Source organism: Thermobia domestica, chromosome 15, assembly GCF_964235325.1.
Source record: "Thermobia domestica chromosome 15, izTheDome1.hap1.1, whole genome shotgun sequence".
Taxonomy (NCBI): Eukaryota; Metazoa; Arthropoda; class Insecta; order Zygentoma; family Lepismatidae; genus Thermobia; species Thermobia domestica.
Window position 1 is genome coordinate 164,039,224 of NC_137468.1, and position 23,562 is coordinate 164,062,785.

Below are 23,562 nucleotides of genomic sequence, written 5' to 3' on the forward strand. Positions count from 1 at the left end.
GGTTCGTTTACTCTCAACTAAGTAACTTTGCCTGAATTTCTTTTGACTCATTGCTTTTTCTTGTTCTAACCTATCTCTTTATTTGAATATCCCCTTATTTTCCCCAAACATGTTAATATACCTATATAAAAGTTTGAGCGTCAATTCGTAGTGGTCGTTAACAATTTTTTTTCTTTTTTTCTGTTTATACATTGGTTTGTATTGTACACGATATGTATATTATACTCAATGATTACGTTTCGGGCCTATCTGCTACCTTCTTCGGTCGTGTGTCTGGATTATGGCGTGCTGGGTTATTCAGTGGCAGATTAACATTTCAATACATGTTTTTTTTCTTTCCTGTTTCTTGCGACATAACTTAACTGACATCGTATTTCCTTGTTGAGCTGAGTGCAAATACCCATTCTGTGTAGGAAGAATCACAATATACCACCTGATTTTGTTCTCTCCCCTCAAACTTGTTACGGTTGTCGATACATTTGAATGTATTTAGAGAAAATTATTGATCTTACAAATACTATGTTTTTTTTACTCATTACCTAATTTTGAAGTAGCCTTGTTTTCATAATTTTTTTCACCCAAAGCCATTTTGTAACGTATATAATGAAGTAAAGCTTCCTAGCGCCACAGGGCATTCTATATAAATATGTTGTACGCAGTGGAAAAGGGGTTGAAAATAAAATTGAATTGTGATGTATATATTATATGGTTACAGGGAATTGTAACGTTGCGATGAAACATATATAATTAATCATTACGAAATGTTTGAAATAAGTAGAGAAATGTAAAGTTAGCCCTGTATTTACCGATTCTACATGATTTTCGTCGAGTCCCGACCTACCAGTACATTGTTCGAATTGCCATCTGGGGTGCTAGCCATATTTTGTTCGATTTTTTTTTCTTTAAATATATATTTGCTGATTTTAATACAATTCAAGCACGATATTTGTGTATACGTATCATTCAATACTGTTAAAATTTTGTAAATTGGGTGGAGAGACATAATTATGCATCAACTTCTCAGCGAAATAGAGATTTCAAAAATCAGTGGTGGCAAGTAATATAGTAACAGTCTAAACCAAGCGCTCAGGAATACCAAATTATATCTTTCCAACTTAGTGAAATCAAAGTTAAGAAGCTGTCCCAAAAATATATATATCCTGATCTAAGAAGTTTTGCGGTCGTTATGTTAAGTGGAAGCAGTAAACTATTAGACTACAATCCATCATTTAAAATTCCTCATAATGACTAATTATGCTATTCCCGGATGAGACTTATGATTTCTGTGTGGAAATCGAATTTTCTTCAGGTATGATACGTATAAATAAGTAAACCGATATGGTTCCTCCAAGCAGATCAGTTGGAGCGCTGATCAGAAGCAGGGAAAATATATATATATACTTATGAAGGTGTGCTGTGTACTCTTAGTGAAATTTTGAACTACGATCTAATCGAGATAGGACCCAATATAGATTTTTTTTTGTCAAACAATTTAAGATTTAAGTGAATGTGAGCGAAGAGACTCAACGTTCTAATTACTTCTAACCTCTTCAAGAATTTTGTTTTATTTTATTATCTTTCGTTACTTTGTTAACTTGAAACCCTTTCAAGTATCTTAAAGGAAGTGGTTCACTATTGGACGTTTTATTATCAACCATTCTTCGTATAGTATCAATCGTAATGCCACACTGATAGTGGAGCTAAGAAAAAGATTTTGTTTTCTAGGCATGCTTATTTAAATTTCACATACGCAAACGCTATGAAACGTGTAATATATCTAAAATGTGTAATATATCTATGTATATTAATTTCACTTATGTTTTAATAATTTGGTTACCGATGTGTTGGATACTTGAAAATTTCAAATGTAATACCGTTTTCTTAAAACTTATTAGTTAAATCTGTTTTGCGAATGATAAAATTCTAAAATCTTGCTTTCGAATTTTATTATATTCTGTTATACAATTTTTTTTTCTTTTCTTCCAATTTATTTTTCCTTTCTCTGTATGTTAACATGAATATTTCATGTATTAAAATGTTTAGTGGAATTGAATTATTTGATTCAACATGTATTAGTAGTGAGTAGTACCTCACTTTTGACTTTAGTGTTTAGTATAATTTAGGAATATATAATAAGATAGTTTTGGTGTGATACTAGTAATCTATGATAAGTCAACCGAATTACTTTAAACTTGGAAGTCCATAAATATCAACATTTAACAGAGTTACCATCGAAAGCCTAATGAATAAAACATGAGGTGGTGCATCATCATGATAGAAGAATATAATGAATACGGTAATTTAAGTTAACGGTACCATTTTATTAGACATTCACTCTGAAATATTGTTAGTACATTCATATCAATTCGCAGCTTACCAAGGAGGGTCATGGTTCATCTTCAATTATTTGGCGTAATTGAATATGAATCGGCCTAGTTCCAATTTACTGTTAACTTCGAATTTCTGATACTACAAGCAAACAATAGCATGAAATTACCTTAGAAAAGGTAATTTCGTGTCATTCTTTTTAAATTGAAAACCACTCGTCCTCATCCTCCGTTCTGGACACGGTCATATAAATAAAAGAAAATAAAATATTTCGGAAGTCCATTGCCTTTTAAAACTTTAATACCTTCATAAATCATTTAAATCCGTTAGGCTTATTACAATTGCCTTGGCGACCAACAAAACAAATTATAACCAGAATGTAGGAGGAGTGACGTAGTTGGGGGTTTCACTTCTATTAGATTTATGTGTATGACAAGGAAACTGTATTATTTTAGTGTACAGTTTTCCAGGGGTACTTCCGTAATAAGCTTTCTCGGATTGAGCGCCTCGTTTCTACAGATAACCCAACTAACGCTTAAGTTGTTTGAAAATTTCTTATAAAAATATCCCCTCATAACCAGAGATGGAGTGGATCAGTGGATCGTAGGTCAAGATTTGTGAGTGGATCATGGGTCAACAGAACGTGACCCACTGCGATCCACCGTGACTCACTGACCCACTCTGACCTACTACGGCACACCGACCCGCTCTGCTCGGTGCATTGTAGACAGCATCTTCTGAAACTGGTCAATTTGTTTACGTTTTACTTTCAAGGCCTCCATTTTTCTTCCCTTTTCACTTGTTTCTATTTACTTACCTGAGAAGATATATATCTAAGTGAAGAGGCACTTTTGGATATTGATATTTGTAATTGTGATAATAGTAATAGGAATTACTACTTGGCTTTCCAGAAGCAGTCTATGCGTTTTTAGAGGAGCTGACTACTAGAAAAAATATATTTTTGAATCACCTGCAATATATGAATTATTATATAAAAAAATGAATGTTACTATGTGTGCGTGATCATCACGGCCAAATGCCAAAGCCAAATGAAACGACTTTTGGTATGTAGGTACACCCTAATCCCAACTGGGATGTTATCATATCGCTTTCATTATAATACATATCCTCGAATTTTTCCAAAAAATTGAGCATCTCAGGAGCCGTTCAACTTAAGGAGCTGCAGTTCAGTATATTTCGCAGCCATGTTTTATTGCAAGTGTGAACTCCTTAATCAGTGGACAGAAGGGTGTGGATCATGGGCCAAAGTTGATGATAATGAGTTTTGGTGGGTGGTCAGAGAGAGTGGGTCATGCTGCGTCGTGGGTTACGGTGGGTGGTGGGTCAGTAGTTTAAGTTTTACTTAACTCACGCCATCTCTGATCAAAATAGACGCGAATGATGAGCCAGTTAAAAAATTGTTGCATGAATAATACAAGGCTTTACTTTTTTAATTAAGTGAAATAATAAATTGATAGGTTAGGTTAGGTTAGTGGTCATTGTAAATGGTAACAGTAAATTGTTAGTCGTGAGTTTCAATATAGATACAATCTACGATATTAGGTTAGGTTAAGTTAGTTGTGATTGTAAATTGTAATAGTATATTGTTAGTAGTCATTTTCAATATAGATACAGTCTAAGATGATCATTATAAATTGTAATATTAAATTGTTAGTGGTAATTTTCAGTATAGATACAGTCTGCGATATTGGGGTCTGTGAGACCCCACGACAAAAGAATACGAAACAATTTAGGACAAAAGATAGGGGTTAATAATATAAAGCTTATTAATACCTTAGTTCTACCAAGTAATTATACTTTGTCCTAGAATTAGGAGTGATTTAAGCAGTTGCTAAATGTCTAAAAATGCCTAGACTGGAGAATACTTAAGTTTCTTCATTTCATATGCAGACTCTTGTTGGTTGTCATCAATACTTTCGTGACTTATATTGTTTTTATACTGACTTGAACGTTTGGCTTCTTGCTACAAGACTCCGTCTGTCGCAGGAATAGGAATTAATATGATCAAATGAACGGCCAGTTTCATGATCTTGTAATCCAGCTGCCTTAGAGGAAATATAGTGCAATGAGGAATGGTCTTTATACAAAGCGTTGATCTTAGATGGTGGACCGGATTCAATCCCAAGTCGTTGTTCTGAATTCAGGGCAATAGTGGGTTCTGTCCTTCATAATCCTGGTGTTGCATAACGATGCATACACAGAAACTCGAATGGAGTTAAATGAGCATTTCGTATCCCACGTTTATGCCCCTTAGGCTAAAGGAGAAGGGTGATTAAGGGAAGTGAATTAAGGTATAACTGATGGAATTCCAATGTCGAGGAAACGGGAGAACCCGGAGATCTCGTGTCACCAAGGATCGAACCAGGGACCCCTTGCACTAGATATTACCCCTCCACCACTGTACCAACATGGTTCCCTCTCCTCCACACACATATTTTTATTTATAAAAAGGGAAAATACTCATTTCTTAGTTTCCATATACGTGGAATCCCTGATCCTAATTTCTAAGCTATCCCTTGACTTCGAAGTCACTAACTTCTACTTTCTCGTAGAATCAAATTACTGAGGAACAAACTGACAACGTTAGTCATTCTGTATTTCTCTAATACTCCGCCTGACCCCGCTCGGCAATAGTTATAAAATTTTCCCTCGGGTAGAACACTCATACACAAACACATGTAGAAAAACATTCATAATGTTGTATTGACCTGTCTTCAATATGTAAATATTGTTAGTTTATTCTTTATGTTATGTTTAATAAAGGATAGTGTAAAGCATTGTTGATAGTTTCAATTCTTGTGATCAGTGTTATCGTTACTAAGAGCCTGAAAATTCAGTGCAGTGATATTGATCTTTGTAGCAGACGTACGTTGACACTTGTCTCTAAAAAGAAAGCGATGACTGATTGGAAGAAAACTTCTTTTCTTGCAAAATTCGAGCAATCATTTCCTTATATTGACGACGCACCCTTAACTATCAGCTGCGAGCGAAGATGTAGAGAATACCAAAGTTACGACAGCAACAGCAACTTGATATATACGTATCGCTTTGATGAAGAAGTTGTAAGACCATCGTTCATATATACTGTAACTGGTTTTGCTGTTTTCTGGTTCTCTCTTGAAGACATGAGGTTTAAAGGAATTCTTCCGTACGTTAGTGTGAGAACTGATCTACGTACATTTCGTGAACTACACAAAGATCCCTCAATGCAGAGAATAGATTCCGATCTGTCTTCCACCTCATCGAGCGACACACAGAGTGGCTCCACTTGGTATTTAAAAATAGAAAATGATGAAGGAGAAGAACAGAAATTCGACATTTTTCAGTTTGCGAAGCTTGTGTTTGCAGGGATTCATACACACAATTCCCTTACTACCATTGGATCAGATGATCACATTAACGAACTATCAGAAGATGATTTGAGCGACATCCCGGAATCTGAATTTGATGGAATAATCTTCAACTCCAGCACAGAAAACTTAAGTTCATGCCAGAAGACAAGACCGAGGAGACCATGGTGGAAAAGACTGTTGTGTTGCTGTAGTGGTGGTTGTCGTTGAGGAAACGCTTGTTATACGATGAGAGACGTCCAAGAGAACTAGAGACGCCTCCAATAGGGGAGAATCTTTGGCCAATGTTAACTATGCCGACAGCAGTAATAATAGAACCCCTATACCAAAGATCAGATTGCACTGTTAATCATTTTGGAAGATGAAAAAAAAGAAGAAAATTATGAATATAGCTGCCGTGCCTTGGCTCACATAATGGACTTTAGGAGAAATGGAAAATATTTACAAAACTTTTCGGCTACTTGTACAACAATAATGCAGCCCAGTATGTATAAGAATTTGACTGGGAAGTTAACTGGATGAGAATGGATTCAACAGTTCTGTTAGAAATTATTGAACCAACCGAATATTCGATGTTTAATATGAAATACTACTTTCTTTACTAATGAGGCTACCACAAGTGGACCATAATATGTGTTTATTGTATAGCAGTTTTCTTGTATAATATTGTTGTGTAAAGAAGTGTTACAACTTCTATAATTGTTTGATGTATTTAAGGAAGACTTTGTAAATTCATATCCAGATGATTCAAATGAATTGTAAACACATGTGGATGCCCAGGCCATGAAGAAAGTTCTTTAGTTTTGGTAAAGAAAACGGCATTTCGAAGAAGAATCTGAAATAGGACCAAGAATAGGATGAGAACTGGTTGAAAATACGGGAATCGTAAAAGCGTTGAAAAGAATGAAGCTGAAAAAGCATGCTGAGAAACAGTTTAAAAGATTTATTGAAGTTTCATATATTTTCTTTCGTATGTTTAGATAAATACTCAAACAAAAAACGAAGACAACAAATTAATAATTGTTTTCCGTAACTACAATCCTGTTACATGGAATAATCTGCGATAAATTTGTCATTTTTATTTTGGATTTTAAAAAGTATTAAAAAAACCATACGTTGCATTAACCTGACTTATTATTCATAATGCTTTTGAAATTATCAAATACTTACCAATCCATTGTATAATATAACAGTAATTCCCAACCTAGGGTTCTCAATCTTTGTTTAGGGGTCGCGGTGGCTCAGTGGTAAAGCGTTCACCTCTGGTGCATGGGTCCTTGGTTCGATCCCAGTTCACGCCAAGTGGACTTTGAGGTGCACAAACACCGTGTGCGTGGGTTTCCTCGGGATTCTCCCGTTTCCTACCACTTTCTTCATTCCACCATTTCATTCATTTCTCATCATCACCGTCTCCTTTAGCCTAGCCGGCATACCCGTGGAACGTAATATTCAAAGATTTCATTTCAATCTGTGTTTACAATGTTAACAAGATGTCAGTAAAATTTGATAAAATTTTTAATGACGAATGGCGGACAAATGTTTTGATATGCAGCCAGCCTTCACTTAAATAGATCGTTCAAGGGCTTTGCGCGATTCGAAATTTACGTAAATCTAATTTCTTTTACCATAACCATTTTCGTAAACAAGTATGAAAAATCGACAAATTACGCCAAATTAGCAGTTGTTCCTGTCTCACTCACTAGATGGCTCACAAGATAGAATTTAGAAATTTAATTCTATTTCTTATTTCAGATGTAAGTGCCATTCGTAAGCTTTACTCATATTGGCAACTTCTTACGAAACTGAATTTGCATATATCGAATTGACATATCTCGGAGACTGACTGTACATGTCAGTGAGTGATATACACGAGAATAGGTATGTTCTTTATATAGATTTATTGGCTACAGTACGGTGCACAACCGACAGGTACAGTCAGCCGCAAGTACTCACAGTGTGAGCTTCACACAGACTCCTAAACACGTACTCCAGCTATTAATCGCACCAGTTACGCTTCTAAACGCTTCTAAAGGAAACACTGCTCCTGCTTGCACAAGAGAGCGTTTCAGGGACGGAATATCATGTGTTACCACGAGCAGATCTTGGCCTCCAATTTTGATCACGGATCATAGTACAAAAGAATGAGACATGGATCGACTTAGGAAACGGAGATGAATTCTGTTGTAAGACTGTGGATTTGGCAAAGTTGGGGTGACCGAGAGATTAAACAACAGGTATCAGAACATCATACTGATGGTTCACAGCATGCATTTTCACTCCAGTTTTGCAGAAGTTGAGGTTCATGATTCCATGATATTACATCTTCAAGAACACCATCTCCATGCACTTTGGGAACTACCATAGCGGCTTCTTTAGATGGTATCGTATGCACACTGGATCATTTTGGATGTTCAAGAATTCCTCAATGGTAAATATATTTCCGTCTGTGGTATGAATCATCTATGAACTAAAATATGCTTTCATAACCCTGTTCCAGCGTAGCTACAGAGTTGGGAAATGCCCTTCATGCGTTTGTACTTGTAGATCAAGACTCGTAGTTTCTCACGCAGTGTCTGACAATGCACCACGAATGCAATCTCGTTTCTTTCGCCATGACACTTTTGATTCCTACCGAATATTATTGCAGTCCAATGTGCATATATATTGGTCAGTGAAGTCCTTACAGCACGTGTACGTAATTTGGATGATTTATGACTGTGGATGTTGGCAGTTTCAACTCTATAGTAAAGGTGACAAACACATTGATAAACTTGATTCGCTTCAGGAGGTTGAATATCTCAATTGTAGTCTTAAGAGCCATATTCAAAACCACAACAGTTAACCTATTTTTATTTGTACCCCACCACATCTAAAATAAACAAATAAAAGGAGCTGAAATATTCTAATTACAAACCATCATACTCTACCCTACATCCACCTAACATGCGTCCTGACAGCTTTTACTTGACTATTTATGATCACGTTAAGTTTATATCAATACCAGCGCATGCTGAAAAGTAATGTGAAAATAGTTACAGGTATCCGTATAAAACAATGCATATACACTAGTAGCACATCTACTTTAATCTACAGAGCTCAGTCATTATTTTTCTACATCACCACCCTGGCAATCAACATACATCTGCCAACTTCCGACCAGTTTCATTAAATCATTGTAAAATTATTAATTTTGATTATGAAAGCATAGCCTGACTTCTTGCTTCACTGTATCGTCAACATCAAAATAAAGTCTTCTTAGGTGTCCTTAAGCTTCTGACAAAGATGAAAATCTGATGGAGCCACATCTGAACTATATACAGGATGAGGAATGGCAATAAAACTAAAGCGTTATAAGTTTTTATTGTCATTGTATTAGTGTCAGGTAAAGCATTCTTGTACTGAATTAGAAGCACTATTCGTGAACGAACTCGTCGTATCCATGCTTCCAGTTTCTAATACTTCACTTATAAAATATCGCATCTAAACTTTAATTTATAGAACATTTATTTGTTTCATTGATTGTGCATTATTGTTTTAAATACTGCAGATTCCATGTTGGAGTATAGTTATGTATATATCGATAATGAAAAATATGGAAGATGTTCCAAGATCGCAGACGAGAAAAATCTAACGTAAGTCTTCGCCATAAAAGGAAAGAATGAGACATCAGCTGACATTTATGAACTTTTCACCCCAAATCTTGAATCAATAAAGAGACAGAAAAGGGAGTGCTAATCTACTCCCGTGTTTTCACTAGTTATATAATTTCCGAATATAGAACTGAGATCTTGTGTTTTGAAAGTCCAAATGCTGTAAAATGTCGAAATAAACATGACTTTTTTTATCATCAATTCTACGGTCAGCTTTTAATAGTATGGCCTCTAGTCTATAGTGGATATGTATGCATTATTGAGAAGCAAAGAGGAAGCTAAAGACAAGTCGAGTTTTCAAAGAGGAATTTATCACAGCTATTTGAGGTCAAAAGAGAACATTCTATCATCAAGGAAGGGCAACAGAATGATATTCTTCAAGTAAAAATAAAACGAAAATGTTATATAATGGTATACCCTCCGGAGCGTCCTTCAGCCAATATCGGGAATCAAAATTTCACTATGTACACTCATGTCCAAAATTATTGCCGCACGTCTATATATATATGTCATTGTAGGAATATAATTTGATAACGAATTCGCCCTGTATTTCTTATAACGTTAGGATGTGTATTATCGGCAAAGACATGTATGTGCCAAATTTCATGTCAAAACAGCAGTAAATAAAAACAATAAAACAAAATAAAACTTTCTTGTCCATTTAGCAACATTTTCTTTTACTCATTCCAATTTTCGTATTTATAATTCTTTTCCTATGAAATTTACCACAAATGTACATTTCCCGATTATACACATAGTATCAGTGTTAAAAGTACCCTGCAAAATCATTATCGAATTATATTCTTAAAAGAAGACAGCTATAGATATGCGACAATCATTTTGGACATGAGTGTACCTACGTTGCCGATTAACTTGTAACCCTTACATAACCCTACGATTCCGTCAAACAATTACATCGATTGTGATTCTAATAAGTGGTGCTAGTGTCAACGTATATCGACTTTAACTTCTGTCTGAAAATAATCGATGCAACTATTTGGTAGACTGCTAGATTTTCTCTCTAGTTCTTTATCTGCGACGTTGCCATATAGTGCAATTCGCATCTCCAGACGAGGACCTAAAAGGTATATAATTTACAGGGTGGACAATTTATCTGGAACATCCGTGATAACAGAGACACCAAAAGAGGAAGAATAGCGAAACTTGGCACGAAGCAACTGTAAGGAGGGGGACATCGTTTCACGTATTAAATAATACCACCTAGTGAACAGTGTTGCCATCCCAGTATAAAGTTGTTTTTTTTCAAATGGCACTACGCCAAATTATTACATATTTCAAATCAGCATGTGAAACGAAAACTTAAAATACCATTTTTATTAATCAGTATTGCAAACGAAGGATATTGTAGTATCACAAACATCCAAAGTTTGGAAGCTAAGATGGACAAGATCATGCACATCGGAAGTACCTTAGCGTTGGATACTATGATCATGGTTAGTGATGTAAATTTTCCGATTGGTAAAAACATACTCCACTTATTCCAACGTTGTTATTTAGTCGTAAAATTTATTTGTAATAAATAGTATCTGAAAAAAGTTTCATGAAGTGAAAATCTAACGATTCTTTATTTCTGCAAAAATATTTCAAAACTTCAATGTATTCTTCAGTCGGAATTTACCTTTGATCTCACAAAATCATATTTCGTCAGTTTAATACGCGAAGTCAAAGTTTTCTCATAGCTTTAAACACAATAAAAATAAATAATTTCTTCTTATTTTCTGTTACAAAAATAATCTTCATAAGGAACTGGAAATTTTACGCAGTTATTTCATTACACGGGCAGGCGTGTATGTAAAGAAATTGTGGAATTTTCTGTTTTTGAAATAACTGATAAATTCATAAAGGTTTATTTTTGCTTTCTCGTTACATTTTAAACAATGGAATGGGATATTTGTACTCTACGAATTCGATTTATGTTCCCTGTACTTTACACACACACACACAGAGAGAGAGAGAAAGAAAGAAAGAAAGAGAGAGAGAGAGAGAGAGAGAGAATATGTAAGTTTTAACTTGCCAACTTGAAATATTAGAAAATTTTAAGGTTCTCGAAAGCTAACTGGAAAATTCTAATTTGTTGCTGTCTAACTTTCATTATAAGAATTCAATTTTATAGCTCAATTTGCATTTAAACCCACAAACGCCCCTTGTGCCACCAGTGACCCACTTTATTTTTCACTACGTTACATGGGCTACATCATTCATTTAGCCAAACCCCCGTTGTTCCGCTTCAGGCACACTACCCGTTCTCTTGTTGTACGAATTTCGTTCAGTTTTCTTCTCAGGTCTTTGATGTAACACGGTATTGTTCAGGCAGTTGCTAACGAATAAAACTGGTCTTGGGCGTTTGTGGGTTAAATATAGTGGAAAATTTTCCACCTAACATCATTACATAATATTCAAAATTGCCCGGGTTATGAAAAGTTTTCCCATTTGTTTCTACATCAAAATGAAAATTTTCCGATCCATGAAAATTCCTTTCACTTGTTTCTACAGAGAAATAAAACATTCCCATTAATTTTTGCTTCAAAATTATGAAACTTTTCTTACTTTTAAAAAGTTTTTTTTCAATTTTCCCATAAACGACAGATTTTTTTTCGATTCATAAAAATTTGTTTCACTTGTTCCTACATAGTACTGGAAATTTCTTTCAACAATCTTCCATTTTCTCCATGAAAACTGTAAGATTCTTTCAACAATCTTCCATTTTCTCCATGAAAACTGTAAGATTCTTTAAACAATCTTCCATTTTTAACATTTCTATACATGAAGTTAATCAATTTTATGGTAAATGTGAAATTGTTACCTGATCACTGATATTTGTTTAGAAAGAAAAATTTTCCGAAAAAAATATAGGGGAAAATTTTACTCCTCAAATCACTAGTCATGGTGTGACTTCTTTTGAATGAATAGCAACGAAGTTACAAGGGTTTGAAAATTTAATTTTTTTCGAAAAGTTTTATTTCGAAAACATGCTTAGGTAAGTATCATACCTAATTATTTGTGTGATTAGCAATTCTCAAACAAATCATTTTACCGTTTACAGCACTTCGATATCTGAAACCGTTCCGGAGATATGATAAACATTGATAAAGTTCGCAATACTGCTGAAAATGACGTATTTCTGGAAAATATTTAAAATGATTGTTGTTTTCCTGTTGTTTTATAGCATTGCAGCAATAACTTTTAGTAGCTATAATTACAGTTAGTTCTCGCAATTATATGGTTTAAGCAGTGTTGCAAACTTCAGCAATGTCTATCATATCTCCGAAATGGTTTGATATATCGAAGTGCTGTAAACTGTAAATTAATTTACATATCCGTTGCAAATCACACAAGTAACTAGATATCACACTTATTGAATCATTTTTTCGAAATAAAGCTTTACAAAAAACTCAAATTTTCAAGCTTTTGTAACTCCGTTGCTATTCATTCAAAACAAGTCATACCATAACCATAGTATCCAACACTAAGATACTTCCGATGTCCATTGTCTTGTCCATCTTCGTGGTGCTGTATGTGTGATAGAGGCTTCCAAACTTAGGGTGTTTGTGATGCTATAACATTCTTAGTTTGCAACACTGAATAACAAATCTGTTATTTTAAGTTTTTGCTTGACATGTTGATTTTGAAGCCTTTATATACTAGCATCAATTATCCGCTTCACTGATTTAAATTAAGAAAAAATAGAAATATGTTTCGTTAGTCACTTTTTACTATTACTAAAGCGCTCCTTGATATTGGTCATTTTCGATGATTTTTATATATCCCCTCTCCTCCCATGTTGCGGTCCACGGCATCGGAATTGTCATTGTTCATCCCACCGACCCCATAAAGTATGAATTCGACACTATATATATATCTACCTCCTCTCCCATAACTTCTAGATTCGAAGGTAATATCGGTCATTTTTGATCATTTGTAAATGTCTTTCCCCTCCTTTATGTTACATCGTCAAAGTGATATGACAAAAATCATCTCATGTTGGAACTTCATCTAGGTTGAAAATTTGATCGAGATCGGTCCGGTGGTTTAAGAGTTATTAAGTTTTATTCATTTGTATATATATCAGGCACCCTCCCGGCATTTGCCTGATAGGACTGACTTGTGAGGAAAACCCCAGTCAGGATGATCGGCATCGGGAATCGAACCCGCAACCTCCCGAATTCGAAGCCAACAATCTACCACTTCAGTCACTTCGCTCGGTAAACAAGGGCGCCGATCCTGGGGGACGGGGGCCGACCCCCCCCAAAAGCTCATGTGGGCCCCCAATTGTATTTATGAATATTCAATATTTGGCATAATTTGAATGAAATTTGTCTTAAAATCCTCATATAACAGTCCATTCAAAAAATCCATAGGATGTCACAGAGATGGTGCTACTAGACTTTTTTCCATATGATTTTTATTTAGTACTAACCTTTAAACGATACATGTATACATTTGACAGCAATCTGACTATTGATTCGTGAGTTATAGCTTTTTGTGTGAAGCAACTTGTGTTAGTGCAAAAACAATGGACAAAAGTGAATTTCGAGTTTTAATAAAGCATTGCTTTTTGATGAAAAAAACTACAGTGGAAACCAAACAATGGCTTGATAAACATTATCCGAACTCTGTTCCGTCGAGACAAATGGTAGAGAAGTGGATTGATGAATTTAAACGTGGTCGTACCAGCACAAATGATGCAGAACGTAGTGGACGCCCAAGTGAGGCTGTTATTCCAGAAAACATTTAAAAAAAATCCACAAATTGGTTATGAACGATCGCAAATTGAAGGTGCGCGAGCTAGCTGACATTGTAAAGATATCAAATGGTAGTGTTTTTACCATTTTACACGAACATTTGGGTATGCGAAAGCTCTGTGCAAAGTGGGTACCGCGTGAGCTCTCAGTCGGCCAAAAACAACAACGAATCGATGCTTCAGAGGAGTGTTTGGCGCTGTTAAACCGAAATAAAGGGAATTCTATCTCGATATGTGACAATGGATGAAACATGGCTTCACTATTACACACCAGAATCCAAAAGACAGTCAGCTGAGTGGACAGCAGTCAACGAACCGAATCCAAAGCGAGCAAAGACGCAACAGTCGACCAGTAAGGTGATGGCGTCTGTATTTTGGGATGCGAATGGAATAATATTCATCGACTATCTCCAAAAAGGAACCACCATCAACAGCGACTATTACTGTGCACTTTTGGATCGATTGGAGGCTGAAATCGCAAAGAAACGGCCACATTTGCAAAAGAAAAAAGTGTTGTTTCACCAAGACAATGCACCGTGTCACAAATCGATGAAAACGATGGCAAAATTGAATGAATTGGGCTTCGAATTGCTTACCTACCCACCATAATCTCCAGATTTAGCCCTCAACGACTTTTTCCTGTTTTCAGATCTCAAGAGAATGCTTGCTGGAAAGAAATTTAAGTCCAATGATGAAGTAATTGCTGAAACTGAGGCCTATTTTGACGAGAAAGAGAAATCGTACTATAAAAGTGGTATCGAAAAGTTGGAAAATCGCTATAGTCGTTGTATCGCCCTCGAAGGCAACTATGTTGAATAATGAAATCAAGTTTTGTCAAAAAAAAAAATCTTATCCTACGCACTTATTGAATGACCTGTTATATACCTTCTGCATCTGAATGGGCCCCCTCAAATTTAAAAAGAAATCGGCGCCCTTGTCGGTAAATATATATTCCGCTTTATTTTTGACTTGTAAAATAGTGCACTATTATCCACGTGCGCCATTTTTAGAACACCCGTTATGTATATATAGAACACCCTTTAGACCTTTATTTGTCAAATGAATGCTTTCGAATTGCTGTTGCCTTACATTTAGCTTTAGCTGTTTGTAAGCCTCATCGCTGTCCAGCTTGTGGAGATGAGGTTAACCAACGTGGCCTGCATGGCCTTTCGTGCATAAAGAGCGCTGGTAGATTCGCCCGACACTCCTCCGTTAATGATGTAATACTACGAGCCCTTAACACAGCTGGAATTCCTTCAATACGGGAACCTTCTGGCGCCCACGCTATCATATCAAAAAATATTATAGGTGATAAGAAATGACTGTACCAAGTTTTGTATTGATAGACGGAATAGATATGAGAGAACATTTGTATAACAATACACGCTTTCCCCCTCATACCTATTCTGTCTATTAATACAAAACTTGGTACAGTCATTTCTTATCCTCTGTAGTATTTTTTTCGAGATACATTTGTATTGTGTGTTTTTAACCTGGGCCACTCCAGAGGGGCCAAAGTTGATGGGAGGGATTTTTGGAGGGAATGTTCTCGACATTCTCCCAATTTTCCCTGTTCAAGCACGGTATGGGCCCCAATACATAGGCACCTCTGGAAAACTTGTTTCATGCTGAAGAGAATGAACTATAAACCATGACTTTCCAATTAACAGTGTTGATGCAATAGCTATTTCACTGCGACTCTACGATTTTCTTTATACTAACAGGGTTAATGGGCCCCAGGGACCTACTCCGTTCTCCATGGCATCTAATTTTTTGTGCATGAATATATCTTTGTTATGCCTATCGAATGGACTAGGTTTCATTCGAATGTCCTGATGACAGGTTCATGTTCGTTCCTTGCTAGTTTCAGAATCGCTTGAAATATGTAGACCTATTTATCAAAATATCATTATAGAACACAATACCATTGGAAGAATGTTTTGGAATTATGCATAACAAATTTTGTTTGTGCTTCGATCAAATTCGCTGTAACAGTGTTTAACTGTAATCTGAAATTTAAAAAACTGATTATTTGTTTTCGTAGTACATACTCGCGTATTAGTAAAAAATAAATTATATACTTTTATCTTCTCAACACTAATGGCAATCAGAATGGAAATTTCCGAATTCTTTTTGGGTATCTGTTCGAATATGTGGAGTATGTGACGTATGGTACGATTATTGTGTGTTACAAAGGCTCTTTACTCGTAAAATCTATTGTAAGAAAGAAAATTTGCAACAGGAAATGATTTAAAAAAAAAAAGAAGAAGAAGAAGAAGTTTTCTACATTTCAACTCTTCCAGGAAAACCGATTTTTTTATCCTTTTTAAAAATATCCATGTAATGAAGTCTTTTTTTTTATCCCTGGCTTCTGAATTTGAGGTAATATCTCAATATTTGCTTGATATGTTTTGAGAGAAACTAAAGGAATCTTCAGACAGGATGGCTGGAGCAGCGATTTGAACCCTGAGTGTAATTTTATTCCTATTCTATATTATATAGAATTACCCACATCTTTGTTACCCTACAAAATTGTCTACTTCTTTCTACAAGTCGCAATATAGGCCAGTGTTAATGGTACAAAGTGTGTCCCTTGAAACGTGGAATTGTCATCACGGATTTGCTTTATCGACTTTCACGGACATTTTATTTTTAATTTTAGTTCAATGCTTCACGATTATCCACCATGGGTAAGGGAAACGGTGATAATTAGATAGATGGTAATAGTGGCATGACGAAAGGGCAAGAAAACGGAAGCACCCTGAGTAAACCCATGTACACGGTGTTTGTCCATCACAAAGTTCATTTGGCGGAGCTGGGGTAGAACAAGTGACCCCACCAGGGGCGCAACCACAGAGAAGGTCCACCGGGTCCTGACCTCCCTCCCCGAAATTCCTAACTGAACTTACATTTGTACATTTTCTCAATAAAACTATACTTGTTTATCAGGGAAATGATTGATATACCGTGAATTTTTTTATGTTACACTTCATCTGTATTCTTTCTCTTAAATAAACAACCTAGTTCTATCATTTTTTCCTGAATGTATATGTGGACGTATTTTACAATTACTCATTGTCTTTTCGGGTGCAGAAAAATACTTGTTTAATACTACATAGAATACTGATTATAATATTGGATCCCCTCAAATCCTAGATCCCTTCCAACAAAAATTTTTAGATGTGCTGCTGGATCCAGTCGCGAAACGTGAGCACTCTACTACGGAGTCTTCGCGGTCCCACAAAGGAATTACAGTTTCATGTATACAATAGAACATTAATGCTTAAATGGTGCTTTTAGTAAGAATACAGTTTTAAATATACGTAAAAGAATTAATAGAACTCAATTTCACAAAATAAAACCCACTGGTGTGTTTTTTTTTCAACTGCTTTTTTTCACAACTCTGTTATTTATAGAATTCCTGGCTCCCTTCCTATTATATGGTTTCAAAACATTTGTAATAATAAACTTTCGGGTAGCATCTTTATCTCACCTTTGAAATTTAAGGCCTCAATAAATATTAATGTAATTTTAGTTTATTCATAAATATTAATAAAGTTTAGTTTATTCATAAATTGTAAATGATAATTTTTTCACAAAATTTATTACATTATCAGAACACTTATTAGTAACATTTTTTATAGATTCCGATGTTTAACATCGGAAGATTATATACAAAAGTGTGAGCGTCGGTTGAGGACACTTTTATGCACCTGGATCTCTGGCTCAGGGGTCATGGTCCAGGGGTGTATAGCACCGGGACTTTCCTTTATGCTCAGTAAAGTGCTCAGTGTTGCCTGGGTAGTTTTATTTTGACATACTTTCTATTTTCATTAAAACAAAACAACTCCAAACCTCTAAAAGTTAGTCTGTTCATAGAAATTTATACGAAATACGAATAAGATTGTTTTATAACTATGTATAATTTAACCAATAAAATAAGAACAATCGTTAGAGATAATGAATATCTAATCACCAATTTCATAAAAGAACACTCACTTCATTCTCTTGATTCTATCGTTGTGATCAACATCGACGATTTTCAGTCGAAATATTGAAGAAATTTCTTTTACTTATATACAAAGGATAAATTATAATTTAATAATTACACTTGAAACCGGTTATAACGATTCCGAAGGGACCGCAAGTTCATGGTCGTTATAGCCGATAGTCGCACAAACCGAATTTTCCTTTTCTTGCTCAAAATTTCGCATCTAAGTTTTAGGCTGTACATTTACATTGTTAATGAAACACAGTAAATACAATACAATATTTGTGCAGTGGGGCTGAAGATGATTTTTTCTTCCAATGTTTATACAGTACGTACAGCAATAATACTGTATGGCAATAAAATATAAAAAATTTACAATAAGTGAAGAAAAAGTAACATCAGTGTAAATTGTTCAATAATCTCGTACATGGTCTTGGGTAATGAATGAGATAAAATGTTTTCCATATTTTAAACTTACTCAATGTGTTGTATAGTATAAACAAAACAAGGGTTTGAAAATAAACCTTACATTGTTGTCAGCAATCTCCAAACACGTAACAAACAAAAATGAACATTGAACGTTATAGTTGATACATTTCTCCGATAATGTGATAAAAATAAGTCATTTTATATCATATGTCGTTATAAGCAATGTCGTACTGAGCGATTTTTTCAAATAGTTTTATATATGGTTTAGACAGGGCCCTTAGATTTCGCCGTTATACCCAATACGTTGTTAAAATCGATCTTGTTATAACCGGTTTCGACTGTATATCCTATTTTTATAATAATAGTATTACTAAAATTATTATTATCTTACCTATTTATACATTATAATAATATGATATTCTACAATTTAATTAATCTAGAATAATTTTTTTCTGTATATGGGTGTTACTTACCTTACGAAGAAAACAATATATTTTCTATGTGAAATTTTTATTTGCAGATATAAGATAATTACTCTATTGAATACTTTTAAATTCCAACACAAGGTACTTTTAAAGTGATTTATTTAATATTTACCAAACTCTTTTATTCGTTATTTTTGTATTTCTAGAATATTAAGTAATTTTTCATGATGTCAATATGATGATAATTGCAAGGTAGTTATTGTACTTGCTTCAATCTTTAGATACATAGTTGTTCCGTTCTATTTATCTTTATCTAAAAGTTTGTTTTGCCTTTTCTCTTGGATCAATACATAAGATATTTATCTCCTGTCCAGCCAATGAGGAAACTGACTAAAGAAACTTTGAAATATAAAGTTTTGCTGCAACTATTACCAATCGGTAAACACATAATATAAAATTAATTTTCAGGTTTTTAGAGAAATCATTTACTTAAGAAACATATAAACTATCCCATCAAAGTTCATCCTTCGTAGTTTTTTCTAATCTTCCCTCACGTTCCTCTTGAGATAGAATAATACTACTATGGTAGTTAACAAATTTCTGAAAATAAAAAGCCAAATATATGAATATTAATATGACTTATTATCTACTGCCATACATAACCTAAGTCATGATGAAGAATTTAAAACAGTAGTTAAGTTAGAATAGTCAAAATTAATATACGATTAGAGATCAGCAAATAGACTAGGTTCACGAATGTACTACTGGAATATAACGGATATAAATAAATCTAAACCATGGAGCATCATACATATGTGGACTACATATAAAACAATCTTCCTTTATTGCTTACTCTTCAATACTGCATTAACGCCATATAAATTATATCAAATAAATAAAACTGAAACAAACTTATGCTGGTGGAAAAAGGACATTGGTTTAATAATCATATAATTCTTGCCTGTGAGAAAACTGCAAAAGGAAGGAAATACACATTAGATAAAATTTACAGATATTTGGGATATGGATCTTACTCTCTTTAAAACCTATTAGCAACAAATAACAGAAATCTAATTCAAACAATTATAGAATTCATACAACTGAAAGAAATTCAACTACTAAAAAAAGATCTGATAAAGTATTTAGCGAAAGACTCATGGTAGTTAGCATCTAATGTAAATTCAATGTCCATAATTTTACATAAAAGTAAATAAAGCTCTGGCCAGTAAGTAAATCCAAATATGGCAATTTAAATAATCAGCAGTAATTAACCAACAATCTTGTTATTACGATAATCATTTAGTGATATCAACTAATGCCGTTCCTTCTTAATCAATTTATTGCAATGATTTTACTGGACACAACAGAATTCAAAAATATGAATGGATCATCGTTTAAGAGTATATAACATCTATGTCGACTTACAACAAAGAAAGTATAATAGAGGGCTTAGCTTAAGGCTGCCTCATAATAAAAGTTAAAAACCCACAGCTGGGTTCAAGATCAAGATCACTATTTAAAAAAAAAAGTAGCTGGATCGATATGCACTGAAATTCTCAGTTTGCAAGGCAAGTAATCAGTTTCAAAATGCAGAATATTTATTTTGGTGAAGTATTGTGATGCATAATTAACGCGAAACTATTTTTCTAATATTATTAGCGTCTAACGGAAAGAAAAAATGTCCGACGATCAGACATATACCAATCAATACAGTTTATTAGAAAAAAATGATAAATATATATCAAAATGATTGAAAATTATGGTGACATATAAAAATAATTGAAAATGACCAATATTAGTGTCAAATTCATAGTTTTTAGGGTTCCTAAGTTGATTGGTGACAGTTTTGGTGCCCTTTATGTCCAAAATGGAACTATTCTCCCCGTGCGAAGAACGGGCACTCTACTAGTTTATAGATAAATGAATAGCGTGTTCTAGCAGAATAAAAATTATTAATTATTATTATTTTTCAGGGACATAAAAATTTGTTTCTCTCGATTTTCTCGAAAAATATGTATGAGAATTTACTCTCAAATACCTCACTCTATTCACCTCGTCGTGATCTGTTGACAGATAAATGACTTGTATTTGTACAATGTTAAAGTTAACAAAAACATTTAAGAATTAAATGATAATTTTGATCTCTCTCTCATTAACCACACTGGGTACAATCACCTGGCTAGGGCAAATATCATAATGGAAAACTTGATGAAGACATACTCCAGTATTAGTTCCATGATTACTAATAAAACTCCAACTGACCAAAGCAGTATATATATTTTTAACATTATATATTTGTATTACAGTTTCGGCTATGTTACATATAGTGTTACGTTACGTTATGTTATGTTACTTCATACATAGTAACAAGTTACAATGTGTCTGAGGAAGGCTATATTACATATCCGAAACTGTAACACAAATATATAATCTTAAAATATATATATACTGCTTTGGTCAGTTGGAGTTTTATTGGTAATCTTGAATTTTCCAAAGCTACAATGAATAATTTATTAGTTTCATCTTAATAGATGGCGTGCTAATCGTAAATCATACATTTATATGTCTAGCAAAACGCCGAAAACTACTCATAAGAATCTACACTAACCCATATCATTCCATTTATCTCAATGAGATGTATCAACTTTTTGATATGTTTGACATTTTTTATCGTTAAACGCTAATAAATTTGAAATTTGGTTTTGAAAAAATATCAATAATTTCATCCATCTTGACACTGGAACTACTACCATAATAATTAATACTTTTCTGATCTGAGTATATATAATACTTATTTATTAAAATTAAAATAAGGCGGAGCAGTTTCAATAACTTAATGTTATTTTCATCATACATTAACTGGAAGAGGTATCTTCATAGAGTTTTTATTTGATGTTAAGCAGCTTCTGGCTATAATCCCTATTACACTTTGTTTGTTATAAGCTATATATATGGAATATTCTTGCTGGATGATCTAATTCTAATTATTAGTTCCGTCCTGCTCTGTTATGTTCCGTAAAACCCTTGAAGCAAGTTGATTAAATAGCTTCTGTAATATTTGATATCACCTGTTCATATTCGTAAACATAAGATTATTGAAGTATAACTCCTTTATATATATTACAACTCAATGATATATATATATATATATATATCATTCAGTTGTAAGAATTCTATAATGCTATGAATTAGATTCCAGTTATTTGTTGCCAAAATATTTTGACAAGAGTAAGATCCAAATCCAAATATCTATAAATTTTATCTAATATATATATATATATATATATATATATACTTCCTTTTTCGTTTCTTTTTTTCACAAGTAAAAATTGTCAATGAACCAATATCCTTTTTGCACCAACATAGGTTAATTTCAGTTTTTAATTTGAAATAATTTGTGTGGTGTTAGTGCGGTATTGAAGAGTAATAGATAAAGCAAAATTATCTTATGTCTTGTTCATTTGTGTATGATGTTCCATGGTTTAGGTTTACTTATATCCATAATATTCCAGTAATATGTGCCTGGATCTTGTCTATTTGCTGACCTCCAATCGTATATTAAATTTGTTTGTTTTAACTTGGCTATTGTTTTGAAATTCATATGAGTAGTCTTAATTAAGTCTGGTTGTCCTTCGCCACATGCACCTTTTGCAGCCAGGTCTGTTTCAACATGTAATTTTATATATGAATGTGATTTTGTATGTAAAAATTGAATTATATACCGTTTTCCATTGAATTATATAAAATTTATATAAAATTTTCTTGCTTATATAAGAAAATTATTATAATAATTTCCTTGTTTATATAAAATTTTTATATTAAGTAAAAGCCATGCAGTTTAGATTGTCCAATTGGTCTGCTGTAAAGCATGGAGTACATTTAATGCATCAGAACATATACATGAATTACACAATTGCAGATTTTTAACGAGTAAAAGAGCTTGTCGTATTGCAAAAGCCTCTCCTTCAAATACTGTAGAAAATTTTGGAAATTTGAATTTTTTATGATATTTAGATTAGAATTTAGTATTGCAGCTCCAACATTTTTTCCTACTATTTTGATGCATCCGTGAAGATAAATGTACAATTAGCAGGAAGTTGATCCAAGTAAAAATTCCAAATATTTCTTATGATATTTTCTAATTTTTCGATATTATTAGACCAGATTGTTGCGTATTAAAAATTAAAAATTATAAAATTCAACAATTAAAATTATATAACGAAGATATTTCTTCCAGTTAACGTCTGATGAAGATAACATTAAGTTATTGAAACTGTTACGCCTTATTTTTAATTTTAATAAATAAGTATACAGTTTTATCAATCTTCCTTATCAAAGCTACTCCTACCTCTTAGACAGACAATATGCTTTCGCATTAATGCAATAGCAACGGCAAAATAAACGTGGATCCGGCCAATCCTACTGGGCAATTGTTGGAAACCATCGCCTCAAATCCAGGGGTTTCACTACTACTTGGTCTCGCGCTGAAATAAGCACCTACTATCGCATCCTATCTGAAACTGCTCTTACTCCCGCCAAGCTTTTTTAGATTCGCAACAAATACACTTATCACTGTTTGTGCGACAAAGGTGTTGGTACCCTTAAC

At 33.8% G+C, this 23,562-nt stretch overlaps 1 protein-coding gene across 1 annotated transcript in view; it reads right to left on the reverse strand.

Moving 5' to 3' along the window:
- Positions 1–19,007: 19,007 nt before the first annotated feature.
- LOC145671702 (protein disulfide-isomerase A4-like) overlaps positions 19,008–23,562 on the reverse strand; it is a 36,814-nt gene continuing 32,259 nt past the window's right edge. The window contains exon 9 of the mRNA XM_081740901.1: positions 19,008–19,556. Within this exon, the coding sequence (XP_081597027.1) occupies positions 19,470–19,556 (87 nt within the window). The 3' untranslated portion in view covers positions 19,008–19,469. The remainder of the gene's footprint in view (positions 19,557–23,562) is intronic.